This window comes from Colius striatus, chromosome 22, assembly GCF_028858725.1.
Source record: "Colius striatus isolate bColStr4 chromosome 22, bColStr4.1.hap1, whole genome shotgun sequence".
Taxonomy (NCBI): Eukaryota; Metazoa; Chordata; class Aves; order Coliiformes; family Coliidae; genus Colius; species Colius striatus.
In genome coordinates, this window is record NC_084780.1 from 3,443,845 (window position 1) to 3,467,703 (window position 23,859).

At 54.6% G+C, this 23,859-nt stretch overlaps 1 protein-coding gene across 1 annotated transcript; it reads left to right on the top strand.

Annotated features, from left to right (window-relative positions):
* The first annotated feature begins 10,998 nt into the window (after positions 1–10,998).
* IP6K3 (inositol hexakisphosphate kinase 3) lies at positions 10,999–21,638 on the top strand. The gene is made up of 5 exons (XM_062013712.1): positions 10,999–11,197; positions 17,187–17,400; positions 18,645–18,817; positions 19,847–20,022; positions 21,177–21,638. The coding sequence occupies exons 1-5, from the start codon at positions 10,999–11,001 to the stop codon at positions 21,636–21,638; spliced, it is 1,224 nt and encodes a 407-aa protein (XP_061869696.1).
* The last annotated feature ends 2,221 nt before the right edge of the window (positions 21,639–23,859 follow it).

Consider the following 23,859-nt stretch of genomic DNA (forward strand, 5'->3'; position numbering starts at 1 on the left):
TGGTTGAACCTCAGCAGGTTCCTCTCCCCCCTGGGTTAATGTGCTTTCCCACCAAATAGCAAAGGGTTAATACACTTTAAGCAAGGCCCTGTGAAAGGGGGGATGCTTCTGCCAAGGAAAAGGGCAAAGAATCAACTTAGCCAATTTAGCACCTCTGCCAGGTTCTGAGGTTGCCTTGGCAAGCAGAAGCCACATCAGCACATCTCACTGGCCAGTCTGGGGTGGCTCCAGGGGCTGTTTCTGTGAGCACTCCCACTTCCCCTCAGCCCAGAGCTTTGCCATGGCTGGAGTCATCCTGAGTCATCCCTGTGCAGCTCCTGTGCCTGGGGTTTGGTTGACTCACTGGTGTTGGGCTGGAGGAACGTGTCATGACTGTCCTAAGGCCGTGTGGCAAAGGGGGACACGTCCAGCAGCAGGGAGGGGATTGGCTCAGTGGCTGCCTGGAGGTGGGTGGGACATGGCCACCTCCTGCCCAGCTTTGGCTTGTTGCTAAGGTGTGGGAACAAAAGGGAACACAAGGCTAAATCTCTGCTCTGAACCTGCTTCAGAGGCTGCAGCCAGGCTGGGTTGCTAAGCTACAGCTGAAATATATTCAAGGTTAGGAAGGAATCTTCAGTTTGGTGTAATGACACGTGCCAGAGGATGTTTGCTTGCACCCAAGCTGCTGTGATGCTTGCTGTGACAGTGTCCTCCCCATGTCCCTTCTCTCATTTGCTATATTGGGAGCAGACACCAGTTCCATGCCACTGTGCTGCCAAGTCCCTGCTGGCTCTGTACAAACTGTGTTGATCATTTCTGTGGCAGCAACAGCCTTCCCAGAACCTCAGGTCCATTCAAAGAAGGAAGAGCTGTGTTCTTCAGCTGTGTTCTCTATCCCATTGCCCCACTCTCCTTGCAGCTTGCATTCCCCCTCCCAGAGTTGCTCACATCCCAGTCCCACTCCCAAAGTGGCCCTTCCCAGCACTGAGCTGCTGAAGCCAGGGAGGAAAACATGGGCCAACAAGCAATCTGAAATAAAAGCTGCCCTTTCTCTCCTCATTTGCTGCTCCATGTGAGGCCTTTCCACACCAAAGGCTTTGTCTCCTGCTGCCCTGACACTTATGGGGTGCTAAGTCAGGGCACTGTGCCAGTTCCTCTGGAAAGATCAACGTGAAGCAGAGCAGAGCCTGTGCCCCTGGCAGCTCCCTCTGCCTCAGCCCAGGAACCTGCTCCCCACTGCCCTCACCTTCCACCCTGACTTCATCCAGTTGGCCTCCAGGTAAGGGTTGCAAAAGGGGTTTGTGCCAGTTAATGACTGTGGCTAGAGCAGAGCAGGAGGTGTGAGTCCAGCCACAGCACAGACCTCTGCCCCTTGTGCTGGGGTCTGCTCTGCACAGCTCAGTCCATCCTCAGCAGAGTACAGAGCACTGCTGAGGTCATGCTGGAGCATCTGTGCACATCTCAGTCCACTCACAGCACTGAGCTCTGTCCCTCATGCTGGAGCTTCTCTGAACATCTCAGTCCATCCTCAGCACAGCACAGAGCTCTGTCCCTCTTGTTGGGGTCTATTCTGCACATCTCAGTCCACCCCCAGCACAGCACAGAGCTCTGTCCCCCATGCTGGAGCTTCTCTGCACATCTCAGTCCATCCTCAGCACAGCACAGAGCTCTGTCCCTCATGCTGGGGTCTGCTCTGCACATCTCAGTCCATCCCCAGCACAGCACAGAGCTCTGTCCCTCGTGTTGGGGTCTATTCTGCACATCTCAGTCCATCCCCAGCACAGCCCAGAGCTCTGTCCCTCGTGTTGGGGTCTATTCTGCACATCTCAGTCCATCCCCAGCACAGCACAGAGCTCTGTCCCTCGTGTTGGGGTCTATTCTGCACATCCCCAGCCCAGCCCAGGGCTCTGCCCCCTCTGCTCTGCACATCTCAGAGCAGCCCATTGCTGTAGGAACACTTGTGTGAGGTCTGATGTGAAGCCCACGGGTGTCTTTGACTTTAAGAGACCTCAGTGAGTTGTGAAAACCTTGCTTGGCTTCAGGCTCCTCTGGCCTGGGACCCCCACACTGCCCTGGCTCCTGGCAGAGCAGTGGCTCCCTGGGACCTGCTGTGGGGTGGCAGGAGGACACCAGAGCCTCAGCTCCTGTCCCCTGTGACAGAGGAGGCTGCCTGCCCCGTGTCACTCTGCTGTGACCTGCTCTGGGGCAACATTCAGTGTTTACATCCTGGCTCCAAAACAGCTCTTGGCATCCAAGCAGCAGCAGCAGAGGTGGCAGGGAAAACACCCTGCTGCTGGCTGGGACAGGGCTGAGCTCATGGTGCAGCTCACAAGGGCTGCCAGGGGAGCTCCCTGAGCTCTCTCTGGAGTGCAGCTCCTGCTTTGCTCCCAGATGGGGTCCCCAAGGTGCCACCACCAGCAGCAGGGGCATCCCCAGCCCAGGGTTAGGTGTGTTTGCCAGGTCTGGGTAAGCAGCCAGGGCTTTGGCAGCCCCAGGGCTGGCTGTGGGCGAGGGAGTGACACAGGGCTGCAGGTCTGGCCTCGCTGTGCAGGCTGCAGCTCCCTCTGGCACCTCTGCACAGGACACAGCACAGGGCAAAGCTACAGCAAAGGCTTAAGGATGGGGCAAAGCCTTTGGAGGTGGAAAGAGGAAAAGCCTGCAGTGTTGGGGTGTGTGCAGGAGGGGAAAGGGACGTGGGGACCTGCTGCTTCTCTGTGCCACCTTTGTGGTGGGCAGGGTGAGGAGGAGCTGGCTGGGAGACCTGCCCTGCCCTGCCCTGCCCTGGAGAAGGAGGAGGAAATGCCATGACTAGAAGAAAGGAGAAACAGATCCTGGGCAGCAGCATGTTCCTGCTGCAGGGATGGTCTGTGATGCTGAGCTGTGGCTCATGGGCAGCTTGTCCTGCCATGCTGAGCCCTCCCCAGGCACTCAGCAGAGCCAGCTGGGGCCTGCAGCCATTGCCCCTGGCTTGCTGAAAGGCAAGAGGTGCTTCAGCCCTGGGGCAGCTCTGGGCTGCATCCCCTGTGCTCCTGTCCCAGGAGAGCCAGGGGCTTGCTGGTGAACCTGTCAGGGAGCACAGTCTGCACTGGCATCCCCAGCTGTGCCCACAGCCCCAGGGCCAGGCTGGGCCCTTCCTCCTCTGCTGCCCCAAAAGTGTCTCAGAGTTCTCCACAGCCCCATAGCAGTGACACTGAGGATAAGCCATGGCTGGGCTCTTCTCTGGGGACATCCCAACCCCAGCTGGATGAGTCCCTGTGTGCCCTGCTCTGGGTGGTGCTGCTGTGGCAGGGGGTTGCACTGGATCAGCTCTGCAGGTCCCTTCCAGCCCTGGAGGTTCTGTGATTCTTCAGCCAAGGGGATGTGGTCAGGGGAGCTCAGGAGCCTGTTCCCCAGGGCTGAGCCAGGCTGGAAAGGTCACTCAGGCTCTCCCAGCCCTCTCTCTTTTCCTCCCTGGCCTTTCCCCTGGCCTCTGGCTGCTCCAGGGCTGTTGTGGTGCAGGTGATGCCAAGTGGAGCTGAATTGTGCCCAGGTGATGTTTCACCCTGTTGCTGGAAGGCAGCAAAGTGCTTTGGGGGAAGTTCCATCCTGAGCTTTGTGACACTCCTGTTGCACTTGGCTGAGGCTGGCTGAGGGCTTCAGGAGTTGCTGGTGGGGATGCACCATGGCTGGCCCTGCAGAGCACCCACATCACCTCAGAAATCAAGCTGTTAAATGTAAACCAAAACCAGCAGCAGCACTTTCCTGAACAGCAGCAGCAGCAAGCACAGGGAGGTCAGCAACTGGGGGGCTTTGTTTCCTCCTTTAACCTTGGCCTCTGCCCCCAGCCATCACTTCAGTCCCTCTGGTCTTTGAGAGCCTGTTTGCTCCCCTCCAGTCAGTGGGAATCACCACATCCAGCAATCATGACCCCAACAGGGAGATCTTCACCCCCAACATCCCACCCTTTTGCTGCCAAACTCTCCCAGCACCTTCCCATCCCCAGGTGGGTGCCCCAGGCATGGGCACAGCTTTGCTCACATCCTCAGCTGATTGCTGGGGGCTGCTCAGGGTCCCCTGGGATGGGGGAGTGAGGGTTGGGCACCAGCCCTGTGTGTCCTGGGGGGTGCCAGGACTGTGTGTGCTGAGTGATCTCCTGGACAATGGATGGGATCTTCTCTCCTGGGGATGCACAGGGCTGGCACAGGGTGTCCTGAGCACACTTTGCCCTCAGAGGGGGTCTGGGGGGATGGGTCTGGGGGGAGGGGGTGGGGTGGGCACACGTTGTCCTTGACTCACTGCAGGAACCAGCTCAGCCCTGGCAGGAAACTCTCTGGGACTTTTCCATTCTCTCACCAGTCCCAAAGTGCCTGGGTGTCGTTTTTCCTTGGCCATCAGCAGGCTCAGGGCTGGGTGGCCACTGGCTCTGCTCCCTGATCCCCTCCCCTGCTGCCAGGCAGCCTCCAGCTTCACCCCCAGCCTCATCCCCAGCCTCATCCCCAGCTTCACCCCCAGCCTCATCCCCAGCCTCATCCTCAGCCTCTCCCCCAGCCTCATCCCCAGCCTCTCCCCCAGCCTCATTCCCAGCTTCATCCCCAGCCTCATCCCCAGCCTCACCCCCAGCCTCATCCCCAGCCTCTCCTCAGCCTCTCCCCCAGCCTCATCCCCAGCCTCATCCTCAGCCTCATCCCCAGCCTCATCCCCAGCCTCATCCTCAGCCTCATCCCCAGCCTCTCCTCAGCCTCTCCCCCAGCCTCATCCCCAGCCTCATCCCCAGCCTCATCCTCAGCCTCATCCCCAGCCTCTCCTCAGCCTCTCCCCCAGCCTCATCCCCAGCCTCATCCCCAGCCTCATCCCCAGCCTCTCCCCCTGTCCTTGCCCTGCAGGACACAGCCTGGGAGCTGCTGGGGAGGGGTTTGGGATGGATTTTACAGGCAGCAAAGTACAAAACAGAGCCCGGGGGGGGGTTGGGGGTGAACAAAAGCACCAGTTGTTTTCCTGGGGAGAGTTGTTTTCCTGCACAACACGCAGCCCCTTCCCCCTCCATCCTCAACCCTCTCGCACCCCCAGGGGGTTGTTTGTCTCCAGGCTGTCTGTCCCACTCCTTTTAAAGCCCATGTGTCAGCTGCACATGCCAGGAGCTTGCCAGCACCCACGGCAGCAGTCAGCTGATGGCCCAAATAGCCACGGGCTGCCCCCCTGCCCTGCTCCTTCATTTCCCCTGCTGGAGCCAAACCGAGGAGTTGAGCTGGAGCAGCACCCACAGCCCAAACTGAGCCCAAGCTGAGCCCAAGCTGAGCCCAGGCTGAGCCCAGACGTGCCACCCACAGCAGGTGAGGTCCAGGGGGAGCTTCTGCACCAGCACTGGGCAGGATGAACAAGCTCTTGATTTGGGATGTTGCTGGGAAGGGTCTGGGCACAGGGGTGGGCTGCAGGGAGGGATGGGAGGGAGGGTACTCAGGGGGCTGGTGCCAATCTCTGCAGCAACATAGAGGCTGGGAAGCTGAGCTTGGTGGCTTTCAGCTCTTCATCACACCCTGGCGTGGCTGGGAAGGTGGGGAGCTGAGGGGCTGCTGGTGTGAAAGGCAGAAAGTGGGCTGAGGGGAGGTGAAGGAGCCTGTGCCCTTTGCCATGTGGCACTGCTGGCAGCTCCCTGCCCTGCCAGCCCATCCCTCCCCATCAACCACCCTGCTGTCCCACAAAGCAGCCCCAGAAATGCCTCAGCAGCCCAAGAAACCCCTCAGTGCAGTGAACAGAGTCTTGGCACCTTCCTGCTGAGGGATGTGGGAACCAGGCAGCAGCTGTGGGAGCAGAGTTTGCTTTCAGCACAGGAGATGTCAGATGAAAGAGCTGAGGGTTTCTGCACATGAGGGTGTCTGGCAGGGTGGTTAGAGGTGGGTTTCTTGCTGAGAGCTGAGCTTTTTGCTCCTGGCATGGTGCTGCCTTGCAGCTATTTCTGACTTTGGCTGGAATGGAGGGAAGAGAAGGAGAGGCACGTTGGAAGGGTCACTGAGGCTGCTGTGAGCCCTGCCAGGATGGCTGCTGTGAGCTCTGCCAGGATGGCTGCTGGGCTGGAAGGGGTAGGAACTTTCCTTATGGCCAAGGTGGTGCAGAGCTGGGAGGCACAAAGCCAAAAGCTCAAGGGAAATGGGGCAAGTCCAAAACACTCAGCACAGGCATTGCCTTTGATCCCAGGTCAGCTCCAGAACCAAGAGCTGACACACAGACCTCTTCCAATTCACAGCTGTATTCTTTCCCTGCCTTATAGTGAAGCAAACCAGACAACATGAGCAGCCTCCTGCAGTGCCTGAGGCCCAGCTGGGCAGTGGGAAGCTTTGGGATGCTCCAGGGAGCTTTGGGATGCTCCAAAGAGGTTTGGGTGGCATTAGAGAGCTTTGGGATGCTCCAGAGAGCTTTGGGTTGAACCAGAAAGCTTTGGGTTATTCCAGGGAGCTTTGGGTAGCACTAGAGAGCTTTGGGTTGGTCCTGGGAGCTTTGGGTTGCTCCAGAGAGCTTTGGGTTATTCCAGAGAGCTTTGGGTTGCTCCAGGGAGCTTTGGGTAGCACTAGAGAGCTTTAGGTAGCACTAGAGAGCTTTGGGTTGCTCCAGGGAGCTTTGGGTTGCTCCAGGGAGCTTTGGGACTCACCAGAGAGCTTTGGGTTGCTCCAGAGAGCTTTGGGTTGCACCACGGAGCTTTGGGTTGCACCACGGAGCTTTGGATTGCACCAGATTGATTTGGGTTGCTCCAGAGAGCTTTGGGTTGGTCCAAGGAGCTTTGGATTGCACCAGAGAGCTTTGGGTTTCTCCAGGGAGCTCTAGCTTGCTCCAGAGAGCTTTGGATAGCACCAGAGAGCTTTGGGTTGCTCCAGGGAGCTTTAGGTTGCATCAGAGAGCTTTGGGTTGCACCAGGGAGCTTTGGGACTCACCAGAGAGCTTTGGGTTGGTCCTGGGAGCTTTGGGTTGCTCCAGAGAGCTCTAGCTTGCTCCAGGGAGCTTTGGGTTGCTCCAGAGAGCTTTGGGTTGCTCCAGAGAGCTCTAGCTTGCTCCAGGGAGCTTTGGGATGCTCCAGAGAGCTTTGGGTTGCACCAGAGAGCTTTGGGTTGCTCCAGAGAGCTCTAGCTTGCTCCTGGGAGCTTTGGGTTGCTCCAGAGAGCTTTGGGTTGCACCACAGAGCTTTGGGTTGCTCCAAAGAGCAAGGGGTGCTGACCACAATATGTAGGACTGAGCACATGCTCCTGTGCTGACAGAACACTTGTTTGTAAAGTGATTTTTGCTTTTCAAGTACTGTAGGGTCTTTCTGCTAAGAGGACTCAGCTGGTGGTCAGGTGGGAGGGTGGGAGTTTCCTCCCAGGGCTGGGCTGTCTGTTTTTTGTCAGACCCAGAGCCACAATGGTTCTGCTTGGGGTGGGATGGAGTGGGCACTCATTGCAGATTAGGGAATTTAATCAGCTTGATTTCTTCAGGCTGTGTTTAGGACTGGGAACAACTAACTTGTTTGGCTCAGGCTCTCGTGACATTTGGTCCTGAAGGAGAGCTGGGGGTGATGGTGACAGAGGCATCAGTGGCCCCACAGCTCTGGCTTGTGCTGCTGCAGGGCCTCATCACACCTTACAAAGGAGACATTTCTCATGCCAGTTAGAAGCAATGAAGGGTGAGTCCATGCCAGGGCAGTGGGAGGAAGCTGCTGTGTCCCCACAGGCACTGGGAGCAGAGGCACAGAGCTGCAGACATCTCAGAGCACCACGTCTTGGTTTCATTCTGCAGAGGGGAATCCCCTGTATCCTCCTTCCCCAACACCTCCTGACTCACCTTCACCTGCACTTGCCTTTGGGGGGGGTGTTTTTTGGTTGCTGTTCTTGTCAGGAGGAACAAACCAGCCAAGGTTTTGGTTTGGAGGATCCAGGTTTCTCTGTAACTCGCTGGATCCTGGTGACGTAAATGTCTGTTGGCACTGCTGAGAACCTGAGCCCAAGGAGGTGATTGATTCCAGCAGTGTCTTGTTTCAGAGGAGCTCAGGAGCAGCTCAGGGAGTGTCTGCACTAACATTTCTCTTTTCCTAATGGCTGAGCTACTCCAGGATAAAGGACAAAATGAGAAGAGCCCCTTTTTGTCTGCCTGCAAATCTGAGTTGTGCTGAAGAGCAACTGAGCAGGAGACTGAGGGACTGGGCTGTCCCCTCCCCACAAACTCTTTTTGCAATGTCAAGGTTGCCAGAATTAGAAGTGTGTTCTATCAGCTGAGCCTCAGCCTTGGGCAGTGTGTGAAGCAATAACTGCTGGGTTAAAGTCACGTTGAGCTCCCTGTTCCAACTGTGAGAAACCCACTTGTTTTCCTTTGCTTTTCTCCTTGTTTGTGTTGTTTAAGGAGAGAATTGGGGGGGAGAGAAAAAAAACCCCCAAACCTACATCAAAGCTTCATCTTTTCAAGGGAGAAATCCTCTTTCAAAGTTGCCACAACTTAACAAAATGCTGAATGCTGTTGTGAAGTTGTAGGAAGGCTCTGAAGAGCTGCAAGGCACTCAGCTAAGGACCTGCCTTTGTTCCCCTGTGCTGGTACAGGCTGGTAATTGTAGAGTAGAAATTCCTCTCCAAAGTGTTCAGTGAGGAGAGAAAAGGAAAACTAGAGGGGGGAAGGAGGGTACAAACCACCTTGGGGGAAGGTAAAGGAGCTGCTGCCTGTGTTTTGGAGGTGGGAGTGTTTCTCTTGCTCCCTTCAACCCACTTCATCCCATCCTCCAGGCAAAAAACAAAGCACACCTGCACTGAGGGAGCGTTTGCTTGGTGGTTTAATTGCAGCAGGAGGAGGGGAAGGGGACTTTTAAGCAGCAGAGGCTTGGCTCTGTGCTGTGGGATGGGGAGTGGGTTGTGTTTCAGGGGTTGGAGCTCTTGGGTTGGGCTCTAAGTGCTGGTACCTGAGCAAAGGTTGAGTTTGTCCTGGCTGCAGAAGCCTGGGAGCAGCCTGGCACTGGCTGTCTGTGATGGGAGACTTCAGGCTTGTTCCCATCCCTCTGGGGTCTGCTGGGGAAGGAGGGGTGATGGTGCTGCCCTGGTCTCACAAGGCTTGGGGACGTGGTGCTGTCACCCAGCAGCAGGTCCTGGGGGCTTTGCTGGAGAGAAATGGGTCTTGCAGTGATGTTATGATCTAATGCACTGGGTGAAAGTCAGATGGCAAACTCCCCAAGCTCTGCTGGAGCTGGAGGGACATGGAGAGAGTCACCTGTGCTTCCAGGGTCAGGCAAAGGCAGGCTCTGCACAGCCCTTGGTGAGGCTGCAGGGACAGGGCTGGTCCTCACAGGTGATGGTTTGGGGTTTTGTCTCTCCCTCCCTTTTAGGTTGGGATGTCTTTTGCTGATGTTGCTGCCTTGATAACATGAAGCCAGACTCCTTCTCCAGGGTAAATGTTAGTTCAGCTGCCTTTTGTCTTCCTCAGTGGCTCTGGGGTTCCCTTATCCCTTGTCCAACAGAGCAAGAGCCACCCCTGGGCTGCTTGCAAGGGAGCTGGATGTTGCTTGCAAGAGAAACCAGGGTGCTGAGGCCATGTAGCACAGATGTGATCTGTGTCTGGGCTCTCACTGCTTTACAGCCTGGACTTACCACTGTCAAAATCAAGGAGCAATTTCTCTCAGAGGCTAGAATCAGGAGGGGATCTGTTGGCTGTAGCAGAGGCTGGAGAGCTCAGGGGAGCTGGTGCTTGGGTGCAAATCCTCTGGGTGCTGCTTTGACATGTCCTTGCTCCACGTGTTAGGAGTGTGGAGGAAACACTCCTGCTAATGCTCTGGTGTCAGCTGACTGGAAATGACCCAAACTGAGGTTTCTTTAGGGAGTGCAGATAATGTTGCTAATGCCATCAGCAGTGTTGAGGAGCTGCCCAGGGACCTGAGCTTACAGAGGCTTTATTAATAACCCTCCTTTGCAAGGAATGTCCTAGCTTGGGAAAGACCAAGACCATCATCAACACTCCTAAGGCAAACTGGTGTTGTTTCACAGCAAGGGGTGTCATTAATCAGGGTATTAATAACCCACCAGTACCCATCCAAGGAATGCCCTGAGCCCTCTGCTTTGATGAGGCCACCACATTAACCTGATAGCTCTTCTGGATCATTCCCCTCTGTTTCTACTGCCCTCAACACGTCTAAATTGAGTCTTTTCTGGACTCTGCCATCCAGGCTGGGGCTTCCAGCCAGCCCCTGGGTACCTCATCCTCCCTGGCTGCTGAGGGCTGGTGAAACTGTGCTCCAGGGGCCCTCAGGGTGCTGCTGCTGATGGGGCTCATAAAATCATTTGGGTTGTTGGAGCCCCTGAAGCTGCTGCAGCCCCAGCCCTGCCCTCACCCTGCCCAGCCCAGCACTGACCCACAGCCCTCAGCACCTCAGCTCCACACCTTTGGGATCCCTCCAGGGCTGGGCACTGCCCCAGCTCCCTGGGCAGCCTGGCACAGGGGCTCACACCCCTCTCAGGGAAACAGTTCTGCCTCAGCTCCAGCCTCAACCTCCCCTGGGCCAACTGCAGCCCATTGCCTCTTGTCCTGTCATTCATGGCTGGGGAGCAGAGCCCGACCCCCAGCTCCCTGCAGCCTCCTGTCAGGGAGTGTCAGAGAGTGCTGCTGGCTGCCCTCAGCCTCCTCTTCTCCAGGCTCAACACCCCCATTCCCTCAGCCCCTCCCCAGCCCCTTGTGCTCCAGCCCCTTCCCCAGCTCTGTGCCCGGCTCTGGCCACGCTGCAGCCCCTCAGTGTCCCTGTGGCAGTGAGTGAGGGGCCCAGCACTGACACAGCCCTGGAGCTGCAGCCCCTCAGTGTCCCTGTGGCAGTGAGTGAGGGACCAGCACTGACACAGCCCTGGAGCTGCAGCTCCCCAGGGGGACAGTCATTTCTTTGCAGTGGCTCATCCCCTTTCCTCACCCTCCCCTCTGTTCCACAGGTTCTGTTGGTGAAAACCCAGGGTGAGTGTTACCTGCCCCAGCAGAGCATGTTCCACGCTCCTCCCTGCATCTCCTTTTGCTGCTACTAAAGGGAGCAACTCCCCCAGCCACCTTGTGCACAGAGCCATGGTGGGGCAGAGCCCACGGGAAGCTGGTGAGAGCAGGACCCCTGTGCTCCTGGAGCCCTTCCTCCATCAGGTGGGAGGCCACATGAGCATGATGAAGTACGATGAGCACACGGTCTGCAAGCCCTTGGTGTCACAGGAGCTGAGCTTCTACGAGTCGCTGCCCTTGGCCATGAGGCAGTTCACACCCCAGTACAAAGGTAAGGGGGGATGCTGGGAGATGCTGAGACTGGGATGGGTGAGTGGCAGAGCACGAAGGTCGCTGGGGCAGGTTTTGCTGGGGCAGGTTTTGCTGGGGCAGGTTTTGCTGGGGCAGGGTGCTCCCTGGGTGAGAGTGTGTGTGGGGCAGGTCACAGAGTCATAGGATCACTGAATCATTTGGGTTGTTGAAGCCCCTGAAGCTGCTGCAGTCCCAGCCCTGCCCTCACCCTGCCCAGCACTACTGACCCACAGCCCTCAGCACCTCTGCCCTGGGATCCCTCCAGGGCTGGGCACTGCCCCAGCTCCCTGGGCAGCCTGGCACAGGGGCTCACACCCCTCTCAGGGAAACAGTTCTGCCTCAGCTCCAGTCCAAGGTCTGTGGGACTGGGAGGTTTCCTGCATCTCTGTGGCTTGGAGGACTCTGGTGTCTGCTAAGGGACGAGTGCTGGCTGATGACACCAGGAGACCCCTCCTCTGCCCATCCCCATGCTGCTGTGCTTGGCCACACAGGGGACTCTGCTGATGTCAAATAGGGCTGAACTCTGCCTTCTCTTGAGGGACAGAGGCTTGGGAAGGTGGAGGCTGAGAGTGTGGACACCATCCCTTCCTGGGGAGCCAAGAGCCTGGCCCACACAGGAACGAGACAGAGAGGTTGAACACAGTAAAAACACAGAGCCAAGGTCAGGAATAGGATGAGGGTTCCCAGCTTTGAGGACCTGGCCCCAGATAAGTTGGTGTGATGCACACACAGCAGCACTGAGTAGGTGCAGAAGAAGGGGCTGGGAGAGTCCTGTTCAAAACAGGACTCCCAGAGTCCTGCCACAGACATGCTCTGCTCAGTAGAGCTTTGAATTCTCACCCCCTGATACAGGTTTTCTGTTCCAGGAGTGAGCTCAGGTTGCCTTTGCATGTCCCCATTGCTCCAGGCTTTGGTGTTAGAGGAGGTGAAAGTTTGTGCCAGTGAGGACAAGGAGAGGCTCAGGGGTAGCACAAGCTGGGGGAGAGATCCTTGAGGCCACCATGAAGTTCTGAGCCTGAAGAAACCAGCCCAGGGATGTACCAAGCACCACTTCTGCTGGATGCTTCATCTCAGCCAAGCCCTGCTCCCTGAGCTCAGCTGTCAGAGCTGATCCTTGGAGAACCAGAGCCACAGAAAATCAACTTCCACTTGTCTTGCCACAAGTGAGACCTTCCCAGGACAGGGAAGAGCCTCCTGCCTGCCCCCCAGCTTGAAGCCCCCCATCACTGCCTGGTCCTCCCCCCTTCAAACACCTCCCTTATCTCCAACTCTCCTTTTGCCCTGAACCACATTCCCCAGATGAGTTTCTCATTCAGCTACTGAAGAGCAGCACTTGCAGTGTGGGAGGGTGGGCACTGGTGGGTTGTTTTCAGACACCCTCCCTCCCTCCCTCTCTTTCTTCTTCCCTCACTATTTCTCCTTTTCCTGCCAGACTTTTGCTGCTCATAAAGCTCCTGACCCTGGATTTTTGTGAGAGGAAAGCAGCTCAGCTGTCACCTGAAGGACTTTAAAATATCTCTTGGGCCTTCAGCTTTACAGAAAAGAGCTGAAAGTGTCCTCCCAGTGCTCTCCCTGCACTTCCAGTGCAGTCTGTCCCTCTCCTAGGAAGTCAGGGGCCTTTGTGGATTTATGAGACTGTATTAAAAAGATGCTTAAAAAAGAAACCAAGTGTTCCTCTAAGCAATTTCCCTTAGCCATGGCCAGGGTTGGCTGCTGGAGAGCTCTTGTCTCTCTAATAAAGATGTTAAGCAGCCCCAGCTTTATCAGTTCAAGGGTGGCCTGGTTGTTAATACCATTTAGTCTTCTTTTCCTCTCCTTGCAAGTCCCAGAGACTTTTGGGAGGGAATTCAATCACCATTCTCCAATATGATTTGATATTGGCACAGCTATTGTTTGTTCTGATGATAACCATCCCAGCCCTGCATGCCAGGAGCAGCCAAGAGGTGGAATGGGTTCCCAGGAGGGTGATGGGGAGAGGTGAGTGTTTAGGGGGAACAGTGCTGGGCCCTTCACAGCCTGCTCACACGTGTTCCTCATCACTGTTCTTAGGCTTGGAGGGATGTTATGTAACCATGGCTTGATGTGCAGAGCTGAATAAGTGCTACTACTCCAATCCAACTGCTGAAACAATGTCTGGCTGCTCACTTAACCCTCATGGAGTCATTTGGGTTGTTGAAGCCCCTGGGTCCCTCTCCCCAGTGATGCCTCTCCCAAGGGATGTCTCTTCCCTCCCCAAACCCTCCTCAGAGCTTCACCTTTTCCCAAGAGAAGGCTTTTGGCAAAGTCTCTTGAACAAGGTTCAGGAACAGGTCCCTGCTGGCCATGCCACTTTGGTGGGAGACCCCTGAGTGCATTGGGCAGCGTGGCCAGGGGAGCTCAGGCTTGACCCTGCAAACATGATCCCTTCCCAGGGCTCCCTTCCCTGCAGCTGCCCTGCTGCTGTGAGATGGGCACTTCTGGGCACTGAGATCACACTTACACATCTCTGGTGTTCTAGTCCTGTGTTTAAGCACCAGGGAAGCAGTGAGTGCCCTTGTGTGGTGAGCAGTGCCCTGTGCAACGAGCTGCAGCACCACAGTGACAGTCACTGAATCAGTTGGGTTGTTGAAGCCCCTGAAGCTGCTGCAGCCCCAGCCCTGCCCTCACCCTGCCCAGCACCACTGACCCCTCAGCACCTCAGCTCCACGCCTTTGGGATCCCTCCAGGGCTGGGCACTGCCCCAGCTCCCTGGGCAGCCTGGCACAGGGGCTCACACCCCTCTCAGGGAAACAGTTCTGCCTCAGCTCCAGCCTCAACCTCCCCTGGGCCAACTGCAGCCCATTGCCTCTTGTCCTGTCATTCATTGCTGGGGAGCAGAGACCAACCCCCAGCTCCCTGCAGCCTCCTGTCAGGGAGTGTCAGAGAGTGCTGCTGGCTGCCCTCAGCCTCCTCTTCTCCAGGCTCAACACCCCCATTCCCTCAGCCCCTCAGTGTCTCTTGCAGTGAGGGCAGGCAGGTTGGTGACTTTGGGACCAGCTTTCCCCCAGCCCAGCAAAGCTCTGCCTGCCTCAAGCTGAGCTTGCAAGGGGAGGCAGGAGGTGGCTTCAGGCTGGGTTCTGCTCAGGTTCCTGTTGCACACAGCGTGTGTGTGCTTGTAAATGTAAAAATAAACCCATGAGCTGAGCTACGGAGCAAAAGGCTCCTGAGGGATCACTGAGGTGCCACTGGGATGGTGACAGCACCCATAAATACCCCCTGGCTGCCTCCCTGCTGCTGGCCAGGGGGAGATTGCCATTTTGGTGCCATCAAAAGGCCAGCAAAGACAAGTACCTAAATACCCCTCTGCTCCCAAATACTTTCTTGTGGCACTAAAAGAGGAGCCACGTGTCCCAGGTTTGTTTTTCACATCTAGGTCACTTGCAGGACATATGCAAAACTGCTATGGAAGCACAAGAGGAAACAAAAGGTCTTCTTTTTCAGGCTGAGATGTGGGGTTTTGAAGAGGCTTTTCAGCTGGAAGGAGCCAGAGAATCACATTCTCTTGCACTTTCCTTCGGTGCCTTTGAAAATCTCCCCGTTAATTTTCAGCTTAATGTGAGATACTTAAGAACTCTTAATGTCCTGCTATATATAAAGGGTTTTAGGGGCCAGATTGTCAGCACTATGTAAATGAGCCACAGCTCCATTGACTTGCAGATCTGTAATTGGGGCAGTTTTTGAGGTTAGAGGCTGCTGGAGTGCTGCAAAGTGAAGCAAGGAGCTGGCTTTGGAATCCAGGGCTCTGGTTGCCTGGCAGTGACTTTTACAGGCTTTGATTTAGGCAAAAGATAAGCTGCTTTTTCTTTTCTCCTTTCCTGCCTACCTCTCCTGAAAATTCAAAGCTGAGAGGAGTTGCACTTGCTCTGAGTGATCTGCAATAGGGTTTTGTTACAAGTGGGACTCAGCAAAAGATGAGGTAACAGGAGCCTGAGGAAGACAGAGCTGCCTGTGCTCACCATCACCATGAGCAAAGGACTGAGATGGCAGCTAAAAATACCACCCTCTAATGAAAGTCTTGCCCTTGGTAGAGCAGCCTGGGTATATTTCTCCTCCATTTCAGGGTAAAATGAGCTGGTTGAACCGAGCCTGCCATGGCACACTGGTAGGATGAATGCTGACAGCAAAAGGCAACACACAGTCGTGGTATCAGAGCAGAGGGGCTGTAAGAAGGGTGGGGAAGCACATGCAAAGGCAGCTGCAGGGTTGTGGGGTACAGCACCCAGAGAGGGCTGGGCCCCTCGAGCCCACCAGTGGCTGCAGACACACAGGGCTCATGCAGGTCAGGGAGAGAAAGCTCCCATGGGCAGCAGAGCTCAGTGGGCAAATCCCACTGGCTGTTTACCCATCAGAATCTCACTTGACATGGAGAAAGGTGCTTCAGCACTTATTTGCTTTGGCAGTTTTGCTTGGGAGGACAGAGCTCCCTTTGTCAGGCTGCTGAAATGCATCTCCCCACAGTGCCTGAGAGCCTGGGTGAGGATGCCCTGGGCACAGCTAAAACCCAGCCCCATGTGTTGCTAACAGGGGCTCTTTCCAGTGACATTTGCTGGTCCAACAGCCCTGAGTGTCCTCTTGTGGACTCTGCAGCTAGATCTGAAAGCAGCAGGGCATGACTCATGCAACTGGCATCCCCCCTGAGCCTCAAAGGGCTCTGAAAAATGCCTCTGCTGCCCTGGGAGGCTCAGACAGCCCTGACAGAGAGGTGCAGGAGCAGGGCTGTGTTAGCAGCCTTTCCCAGAAAGGTCAGAGCTGCCTGGTCTGAGAGCCACAGCCATTCCTGCTCTGTCATTTGAGATGCAGAGGCAGCCATCCCCATGCCAGAGATGGGCTGCAACTGGGCTAAATATGTGATGAGCTGAATGGCATTTGAGTCCTGGGGGTTCTGTTTGAGTAAGGGAAAATGGCAATGTTAAAGTGGGTGTTTTAAGAACTTGGGGTGGAAAGTACTAATCCCTGGTTGTGGACAAGGTTCCCCCTCATGCATGAACACCAGACATGTGAGGGTCCAGTGCCTGTGGCAGCCCTTTGAATGCTGGTCCTTGGCACCTGGGGAAGGACACGAATGACCATGACAATATACAGGCATGGTGTACTCAGGCAGCACAGCCAGCCCATGCCTCTGCCCTTGCTTCTGGAGGCTCTCCAACTAAAAAGAAGCAGTTGGCATGCTGGTTCTCTTTGGAAAATTCCTGGTCCCAAACCCTCCCTTTGCCTCCTGCCAATGAGAAGCATTTCCAGCCTGGCTCTGTTGTAAGTGATACCTAAACCCCTTGTCATAAATAAGCCAGGGGCTCTGGGTGGGGGGCTTTGTTGGGTCACTTGCAGCCAAACAGAGCCCAGAGGGCCAGAGGATGAAGGAACATGATGTTCAGAGGAGGCAAGTTCCCAGCTGAGCCTTGAGAGGAGGGATCATTAGAGAAGTCTGTGGCTGTTTTCCAGGGTCTCAGACTAATGGTGTTTATTGGGCCTCACATCAGAGTGGGATCAAGTGTGAGAGGCCACTAAAATACAGGCTGCAGCTGTCCCACTAAGCACCAGCCCCCTCAATGAGCCCAGACCACCTCAGGCTGGTGCAGAACATAGAATCATTTCAGTTGGAAAAGCCCCTGAAGCTGCTGCAGCCCCAGCCCTGCCCTCACCCTGCCCAGCCCAGCACTGACCCACAGCCCTCAGCACCTCAGCTCCACACCTTTGGGATCCCTCCAGGGCTGGGCACTGCCCCAGCTCCCTGGGCAGCCTGGCACAGGGGCTGACACCCCTCTCAGGGAAACAGTTGTGCCTCAGCTCCAGCCTCAACCTCCCCTGGGGCAGCTGCAGCCCATTGCCTCTTGTCCTGTCATTCATTGCTGGGGAGAAGAGACTCTTCCAGGGAGTGTCAGAGAGTGCTCAGATGTTGGCCAAGACTGTATGGTTAATCTCATTCTGGTTTCTTCTCCCCCTTTTCTGTGCAGGCATTGTTTCTGTGCACCTCAAAAAGGACAGCCTTGGCAACCTGACCCTGCTGGCCAGCCCCAGCCTGCAGCCAGAGAGCTGTGCCCGCCGCGATGCCATCGGCGACTCCTCGCTGACCATCTGGCCCAAGTGCACATGGGCTGTGGGTGCTGGGGCTGAGCACCCATGCACCAAATGGAGCCACACACAGCTCAGCAAGACCTTCAAAGACAGGTGAGGGGCTGCTGCTCCCTGCAGACATCCTCCTGGCTCTTGCAGGCTGTTTTGGGCAGGGTCTAAGTGGGATGGTTCTGGTGGCACTGCTCTTAGTTTAAAGCAAAGTGAGCACAGGCAATGCCCAGCCCAGGTGGAGAGAAGCAAAGCCCAGCTTGGTGGCTTCATGGTTCAGCTCTTCCCCAGCTTGTGGATGGAGTGAGGCAGATTGTGCTGACACTGAGATGATGGTGTTTAAATCTGTGCCCTCAGACTCTGCTTTAAGGGCTGATGGGCATCAGCTGGAACACAAACAGTGCCACTGGCACAGGAGGAGCAAGTCCTTTGGTGCTGAGGTGAGGGAGCCCTGGCCCAGGCTGCCCAGGGAGGGTGTGGAGGCTCCTTCTCAGGAGGTTTCCAACCCCACCTGGACACGTTCCTTTGCCCCCTGAGCCAGGGGAACCTGCTGTAGCAGGGGCTGGGGCTGGATGAGCTCTGCAGGGCCCTTCCCACCCCCACCATGCTGGGACTCTGTGATTGAAACCTGTTTCCTGAGAGCACCCAACAGAAGGAGAGTCCCCAGGAGAATGGCCACGGAGCACACAGCACATCACACCCTTCTGCTGGCAACAGCCACACACAACTGCACACTGGAGGCTGGTTCCATCCTCTCCTCATCCCAGGGGAGAGCTGTCTCTGAAAGGCATTGCAAAAGCTTTCTGCAAGCCATCTTTCCTCTCAATGTGTTCAGAAAAGACCTGGGTCAGCTGTGCAGTGCTGCCATGAAACCACAGCCTTTGGTGTGATGGGAGTTACAGGTGTTGGATGAGAGAGACCAAGGAATAACCCTCCAAAATGAACAGATCTCCTCATCATTGCCTCTCTCCCAGCCCTCCCCAAAGCCAGCCCCTCTAAATTGGGAACCATTCCTATTGTTGGATGATTTGCTTGTGTTGGGGTTAGGTAGATAAATAGAGATTCCCAGGCACTGGTGCTATGAATGGCCCTTTTCAGGGGAGCCAAGAACACTTTGAAATGATAATGAAAGAAAATATTGGCACTCTGCAGTAGTTGGCTTTCTGAAAATGACTTTTAAGGAGTAACAAAGGATCTCTGCAGGTTTGGACATGATGAATATGTTTCCTTTGAGAGTCCCTGAAAATTTACCTTACTGTGTTTGCAGCCCTACAAAAAGAGGAGAGGAGGAACTATTCTCCTCTGGAGCTCATCAACCAAACGTGTTCCTTTGTGTGTTTTTATCTAAGCTGCCCGGGGAAGGTGCTATTGAGGACAGACCTTCAGTACCACACAGATTCCCTTTTGGAAGATGAGAATGGAAACCAGCCAGAAAGAAACAGCTACAACCCCTGGGGACTGCACTGTCACCAGCAGCACCTGAACCGCATGTCCTCCAAGCACAATGAGAACAAGCTTCATCGTATCCTCTTCCTTCTCTCCCCTCCAGCACAGTCTTGGGCTACAAAGAGCAGCCTGTAATCAGTGGTTTATTGGTAGTGGGGTTTAAGGTGTGTTTTAGTGCAGGTATGGATTGAGGGAGGTTCTGTTCCCACTCTGCTCTTGCCCTGATGAGGCTTCATCGTCCTGGGGCCAGCTCTGGGCTCCCCAGCTGCAGAGGGACAGGGAACTGCTGGAGAGAGGCCAGTGCAGGGCCAGCAAGATGCTGAGGGGATGGAGCATCTTCCTTGTGAGGAAAGGCTGTGGGACCTGGGGCTGCTCAGCCTGGAGAAGAGGAGACTTAGTGGGGGAAGATGTGGAATCTCCTTCTCTGGAGCTCAAGACCCACGTGGACACGTTCCTGTGTGACCTGATCTAGGTGGGAGCTGCTTCTGCAGGGGGGTTGGACTGGATGATCTTTCAAGGTCCCTTCCAAGCCCCAGCCCTCTGTGATTCTATGGTTCTATGATCCCGCCCCTGCCCAGGCTCTGGGAAAACACAGACCAGAGTTGCTCTGTTCTCTTCTCCCACTGTTTATTATAAAACAAGAAGGAAAAGGGGGAAAAAACCCACCCCACTCCCCACAAAGGTTAATCAGCAGAAGTCAAGGATCCCCTTGGCATACATTTAAAGCCAGAGCTCTATAGGAATTAGCAGCTGCCTTTGCCTTTCCTTTCCCTGTTACACTTCATTACCCACCGCTCACGTGTGTGCTGCAGTTTAACCACTTCCCCCACAGCCAGAGCTGAGGGAAGGTGTGGGACTGACAGCCCAGGGCTGGTGTGTCACCAGGGAACAGAGCTGGGGGTGCTTTAATTGGTAGGACTGTACTACAGTGAATTAAGTGAAACTGGCAGCAAGGGGCCTATAGCAATGACACGTTGGGAAGGTTGGCTGAGAAAGTCTCATTACAAGTTGTGAGCTGTTAGGGAGAGCGTCAGCACTTGCTCTGATTTAAAACCCCTTTCCATTAGAATGGTAAAGTGTTGGGTTTCCCTTAACTCATGTGCAGAGTTTCTGTTGCTTGAGAATGTGGTATCAAAATACAACTATCCCTGCATCCTGGACCTAAAGATGGGAACTCGGCAGCACGGTGATGATGCCTCGGAGGAGAAGAAAGCCCGGCACATCAAGAAGTGTGAACAAAGCACCTCAGCAGCTCTGGGTGTTCGCATCTGTGGGATGCAGGTAAGGCAAAGCCTCAGCCCTTTGGGTGTTTGCCCTACACACAGCCTTGGAAGCAAGCTGGAAGTCTAAAGGGGCTCTGTGTTGGTGTAGACTGAAGGCGTTTTGGCTTCAAACACAGGCTGTAAGACAACTCAGCTGCGTGTCCCAGCCTCAAACAGCAGAGGATGCTTAAGGGCAGAGTCTGGCACATACATGGTAACCCTTTGCCCCATGCTCCTCTCTGCCTTCTGCAGGTTTGGCTGCTTTCACAAGCAGTGGCTGCATAAGCACCACTGCCACCAGTATGAGCAGCTGGAACCAGTTTACCCCAGCTTACCACAGTACAGGAACACAGGTTCCCCACTCAGCTCTGGGCTGCTGCACAAACAAAAAGAAAAGCAACAAAGCACCCCATTGCCCTGCTTGTGCCTTCACAGAGCTGCCTCATCCTGCTGCCACAGGAGTGAGAGGTTGATTTTGTGCTGAATATTTTAGTTCCTCTTGCTCAGAAGCGCTGCCCTTCCTCCTAAAGACTGAAACCCTGCATTTGTTTCACTTGCACTTCTCAAGCTGGTTTCAAAATGTTCTGCAGCTCCTGAAGGATAATTAAGAGAGAAACATGATGGTAAAACACATGTCTGGCAGCATAAAACACCTGGTGTCAAACCCTGTGTCCTTTTCTGGCCTCTGACATCCTTCTTCTGAGCAGATTATGCCTTAAATTACAGATGAGGTGTGAGCTAATTGTAAAACTCACTCCCTCATTCCTTGCTCAGTGTTACTAGAGCCTCACACACACATTTGTGTCTACATTACATCTCTCTCTTTAAGAAAACAAGCCTATTGCTGCCTGTACATTACATGCTGTGAGGAGCCACAAGGCTGGGGTATTCCTGTACTGCTGCAAACTCCCACCACAGCCAGAGGGAAAATGCTGTAAATCACTGGTGGCACAGCTAGGGTTTGCAGCCATTTGGGGTCATTTATAGCAGTACAATGAGAACCTGCACTGGTGGTTTCAGTGGAACAGTTTAAAGCTCTAGATGAGGCAGGAATGGGGAGGGGGGGGAGTTGGTGGGAAGCCTGTGGAGGTTCAGCTCCCATCCTTAGGGTGAAATCTGGAGCTTTGGGAAAGCTCAACAACTGAATCTGCATTGTTGCTCTTTTCCCTCAAGGTTTACCAAGCAGACACTGGCCATTTTCTCTGTAAAGATAAGTATTATGGCAGGAAACTCACCCCAGAAGGCTTCAGACAAACCTTGCAGCAGTTCCTGTGCAACGGCAACCACCTCCGGACGGATCTGCTGGAGCCCATCATCCTGAGGCTGAAAGCTCTGCTCTCTGTCATCAGGAAGCAAAGCTCTTACAGGTTCTACTCCAGCTCCCTTCTCATCATTTATGATGGACAGGAGCACAAGGAGAATGTGGCCCCCTTGGATAACCACCTTCACTACCCAAAAGCAAAGTGCACCCCGACACAAGGCTCTCGAGTGGACGTGAGGATGATAGACTTTGCCCACACCACTTTTAAAGGCTCCAAATGCAATCACACCACTTATGATGGGCCAGACCATGGCTATATTTTTGGCCTGGAGAATCTGATCAAAATCCTTCAGAGCATCTCAGAAGGCAAATGATGAATCCTGTGGGATAGCCTTGGCTTGAACTAGTGACCGATAGGCCTGGGAAGTGCTGCGTGGGGTCAGTTGTAGGGGACCCTCAGAGCTGCTGGATGTCATGTGCACGGTTTGGAGTGACAGCATGGGCAGCTTGCTATGAAATGTGCCATTACTGAACACAATGCCATGCTGTGTGCTGTTACTGAACCCAATACCACACTGTGTGCCATGGCTGAGCTCAGTACCACACTGTGTGCCATGGCTGAGCTCAGTGCCATGGCTGGACTCAGTGCCATGGCTGAGCTCAATACCACACTGTGTGCCATGGCTGGACTCAATGCCACACTGTGTGCCGTGGCTGAACTCAATGCCATGGCTGGACTCAGTGCCATGGCTGAACTCAATACCACACTGTGTGCCATGGCTGGACTCAATGCCACACTATGTACCATGGCTGAGCTCAATATCACACTGTGTGCCATGGCTGGACTCAATACCACACTGTGTGCCGTGGCTGAACTCAATGCCATGGCTGGACTCAGTGCCATGGCTGAACTCAATACCACACTGTGTGCCATGGCTGGACTCAATACCACACTGTGTGCCATGGCTGGACTCAATACCACACTGTGTGCCATGGCTGGATTCAATACCACACTGTGTGCCATGGCTGGACTCAATATCACACTGTGTGCCATGGCTGGACTCAGTGCCGTGGCTGGACTCGGTGCCATGGCTGAGCTCAATACCACACTATGTACCATGGCTGAGCTCAGTATCACACTGTGTGCCATGGCTGAGCTCTGTGCCATGGCTGGACTCAATGCCATGGCTGAACTCAATACCACACTGTGTGCCATGGCTGAGCTCAGTGCCATGGCTGGACTCAATGCCATGGCTGAGCTCAGTGCCATGGCTGGATTCAGTGCCATGGCTGGATTCAGTGCCATGGCTGAGCTCAGTGCCATGGCTGGACTCAGTGCCATGGCTGGACTCAATGCCACACTATGTACCATGGCTGGACTCAATACCACACTGTGTGCCATAGCTGGACTCAATGCCATGGCTGGACTCAATACCATGGCTGGATTCAGTGCCATGGCTGAGCTCAGTGCCATGGCTGGACTCAATACCACGCTACGTGCTGTTGCTGAACTCGAGCATAAACGAGTGCAGGGCTGAAAGAACCTGCTCTGTCTGCCATCAGGCACAGGATCGATTGTCTTCTCTCGTTTCACCATTGTCCTTGATTGACTCGTGAGCCAATAGAAAGTCTTAATGATAAACCTGCTCACCCCTGCACTGCCAAAGCCAAGCAGACCCAGGAGATGCTGTGGGCTTGAGGAGGGGACCTCTGCACAAGAACTGGCCCTCACAAAGGTTTCATATCCCTGCAGGACTAAAACAGGGAAACTTTCAACACAAGGGGCTCTGTAGGGCCTGGACACATGTGAGTGTGATGCCACTGTCAGGTATCAGTCACAAAAACCATGGTGTTTTTGCTTAAAAAGAGTATTAAAGGTGTGAGATCGAGTCAGGGACTGGAGATTAAAGGTCACCTCTAGAAACCCTTTGATACAAATGTTGTGTGTGTGTGTTTGAAGGAGGCTAACAAAAGGCACAAAGTAATGTTTACAGCTTTTGTGGACAGATTTTCTTATTACAGAACAGACTAAATTCCTTCCTGCATGGTGTGGGAAGCCTGAAAATCCGTCCTTACACAAGGACTAGAGCTACAGAACCCCATTACTGGGGAGTGGGGATACAAATAAAATTGTCTAAGTAACTCTCACCTATTGTCTTCCTCCTTTTTCACTTCCACTGCATCCTTAAGTGACATTCTCTTCTGTTGAGGGCTCTGTGTGCTGAAGAGAACCGTTGCTTCCCCAGGTTTGAACAGCAGAGCCCATGGGAGAGCCCTTCACTTGGGTTTTACTGTGTGCAGCTGGTGAATTGGGACAATTTATAGATGGAAAAATTTAAGTCATCTGGCCCAGCTGCATTATTTTACTTGGCCTCAAGTAATCTGGGGTAGACCTCATTATTTACTGCAAGATTGGTCAGAGTGTTGCATATTTCTTGCCCACAAACTCAGTTGACTATAAACAACAAAAGCCACAAACACAGTTGGGAAAGGATTGAGCCATCAATTGCCTTGGCTCACCTGCAGCTCCCCCACATGCTCCACGGTCCTGTGCCCAGTGCTAACGATGGCTGCTGACAGCTCTGCTGCTGGGCT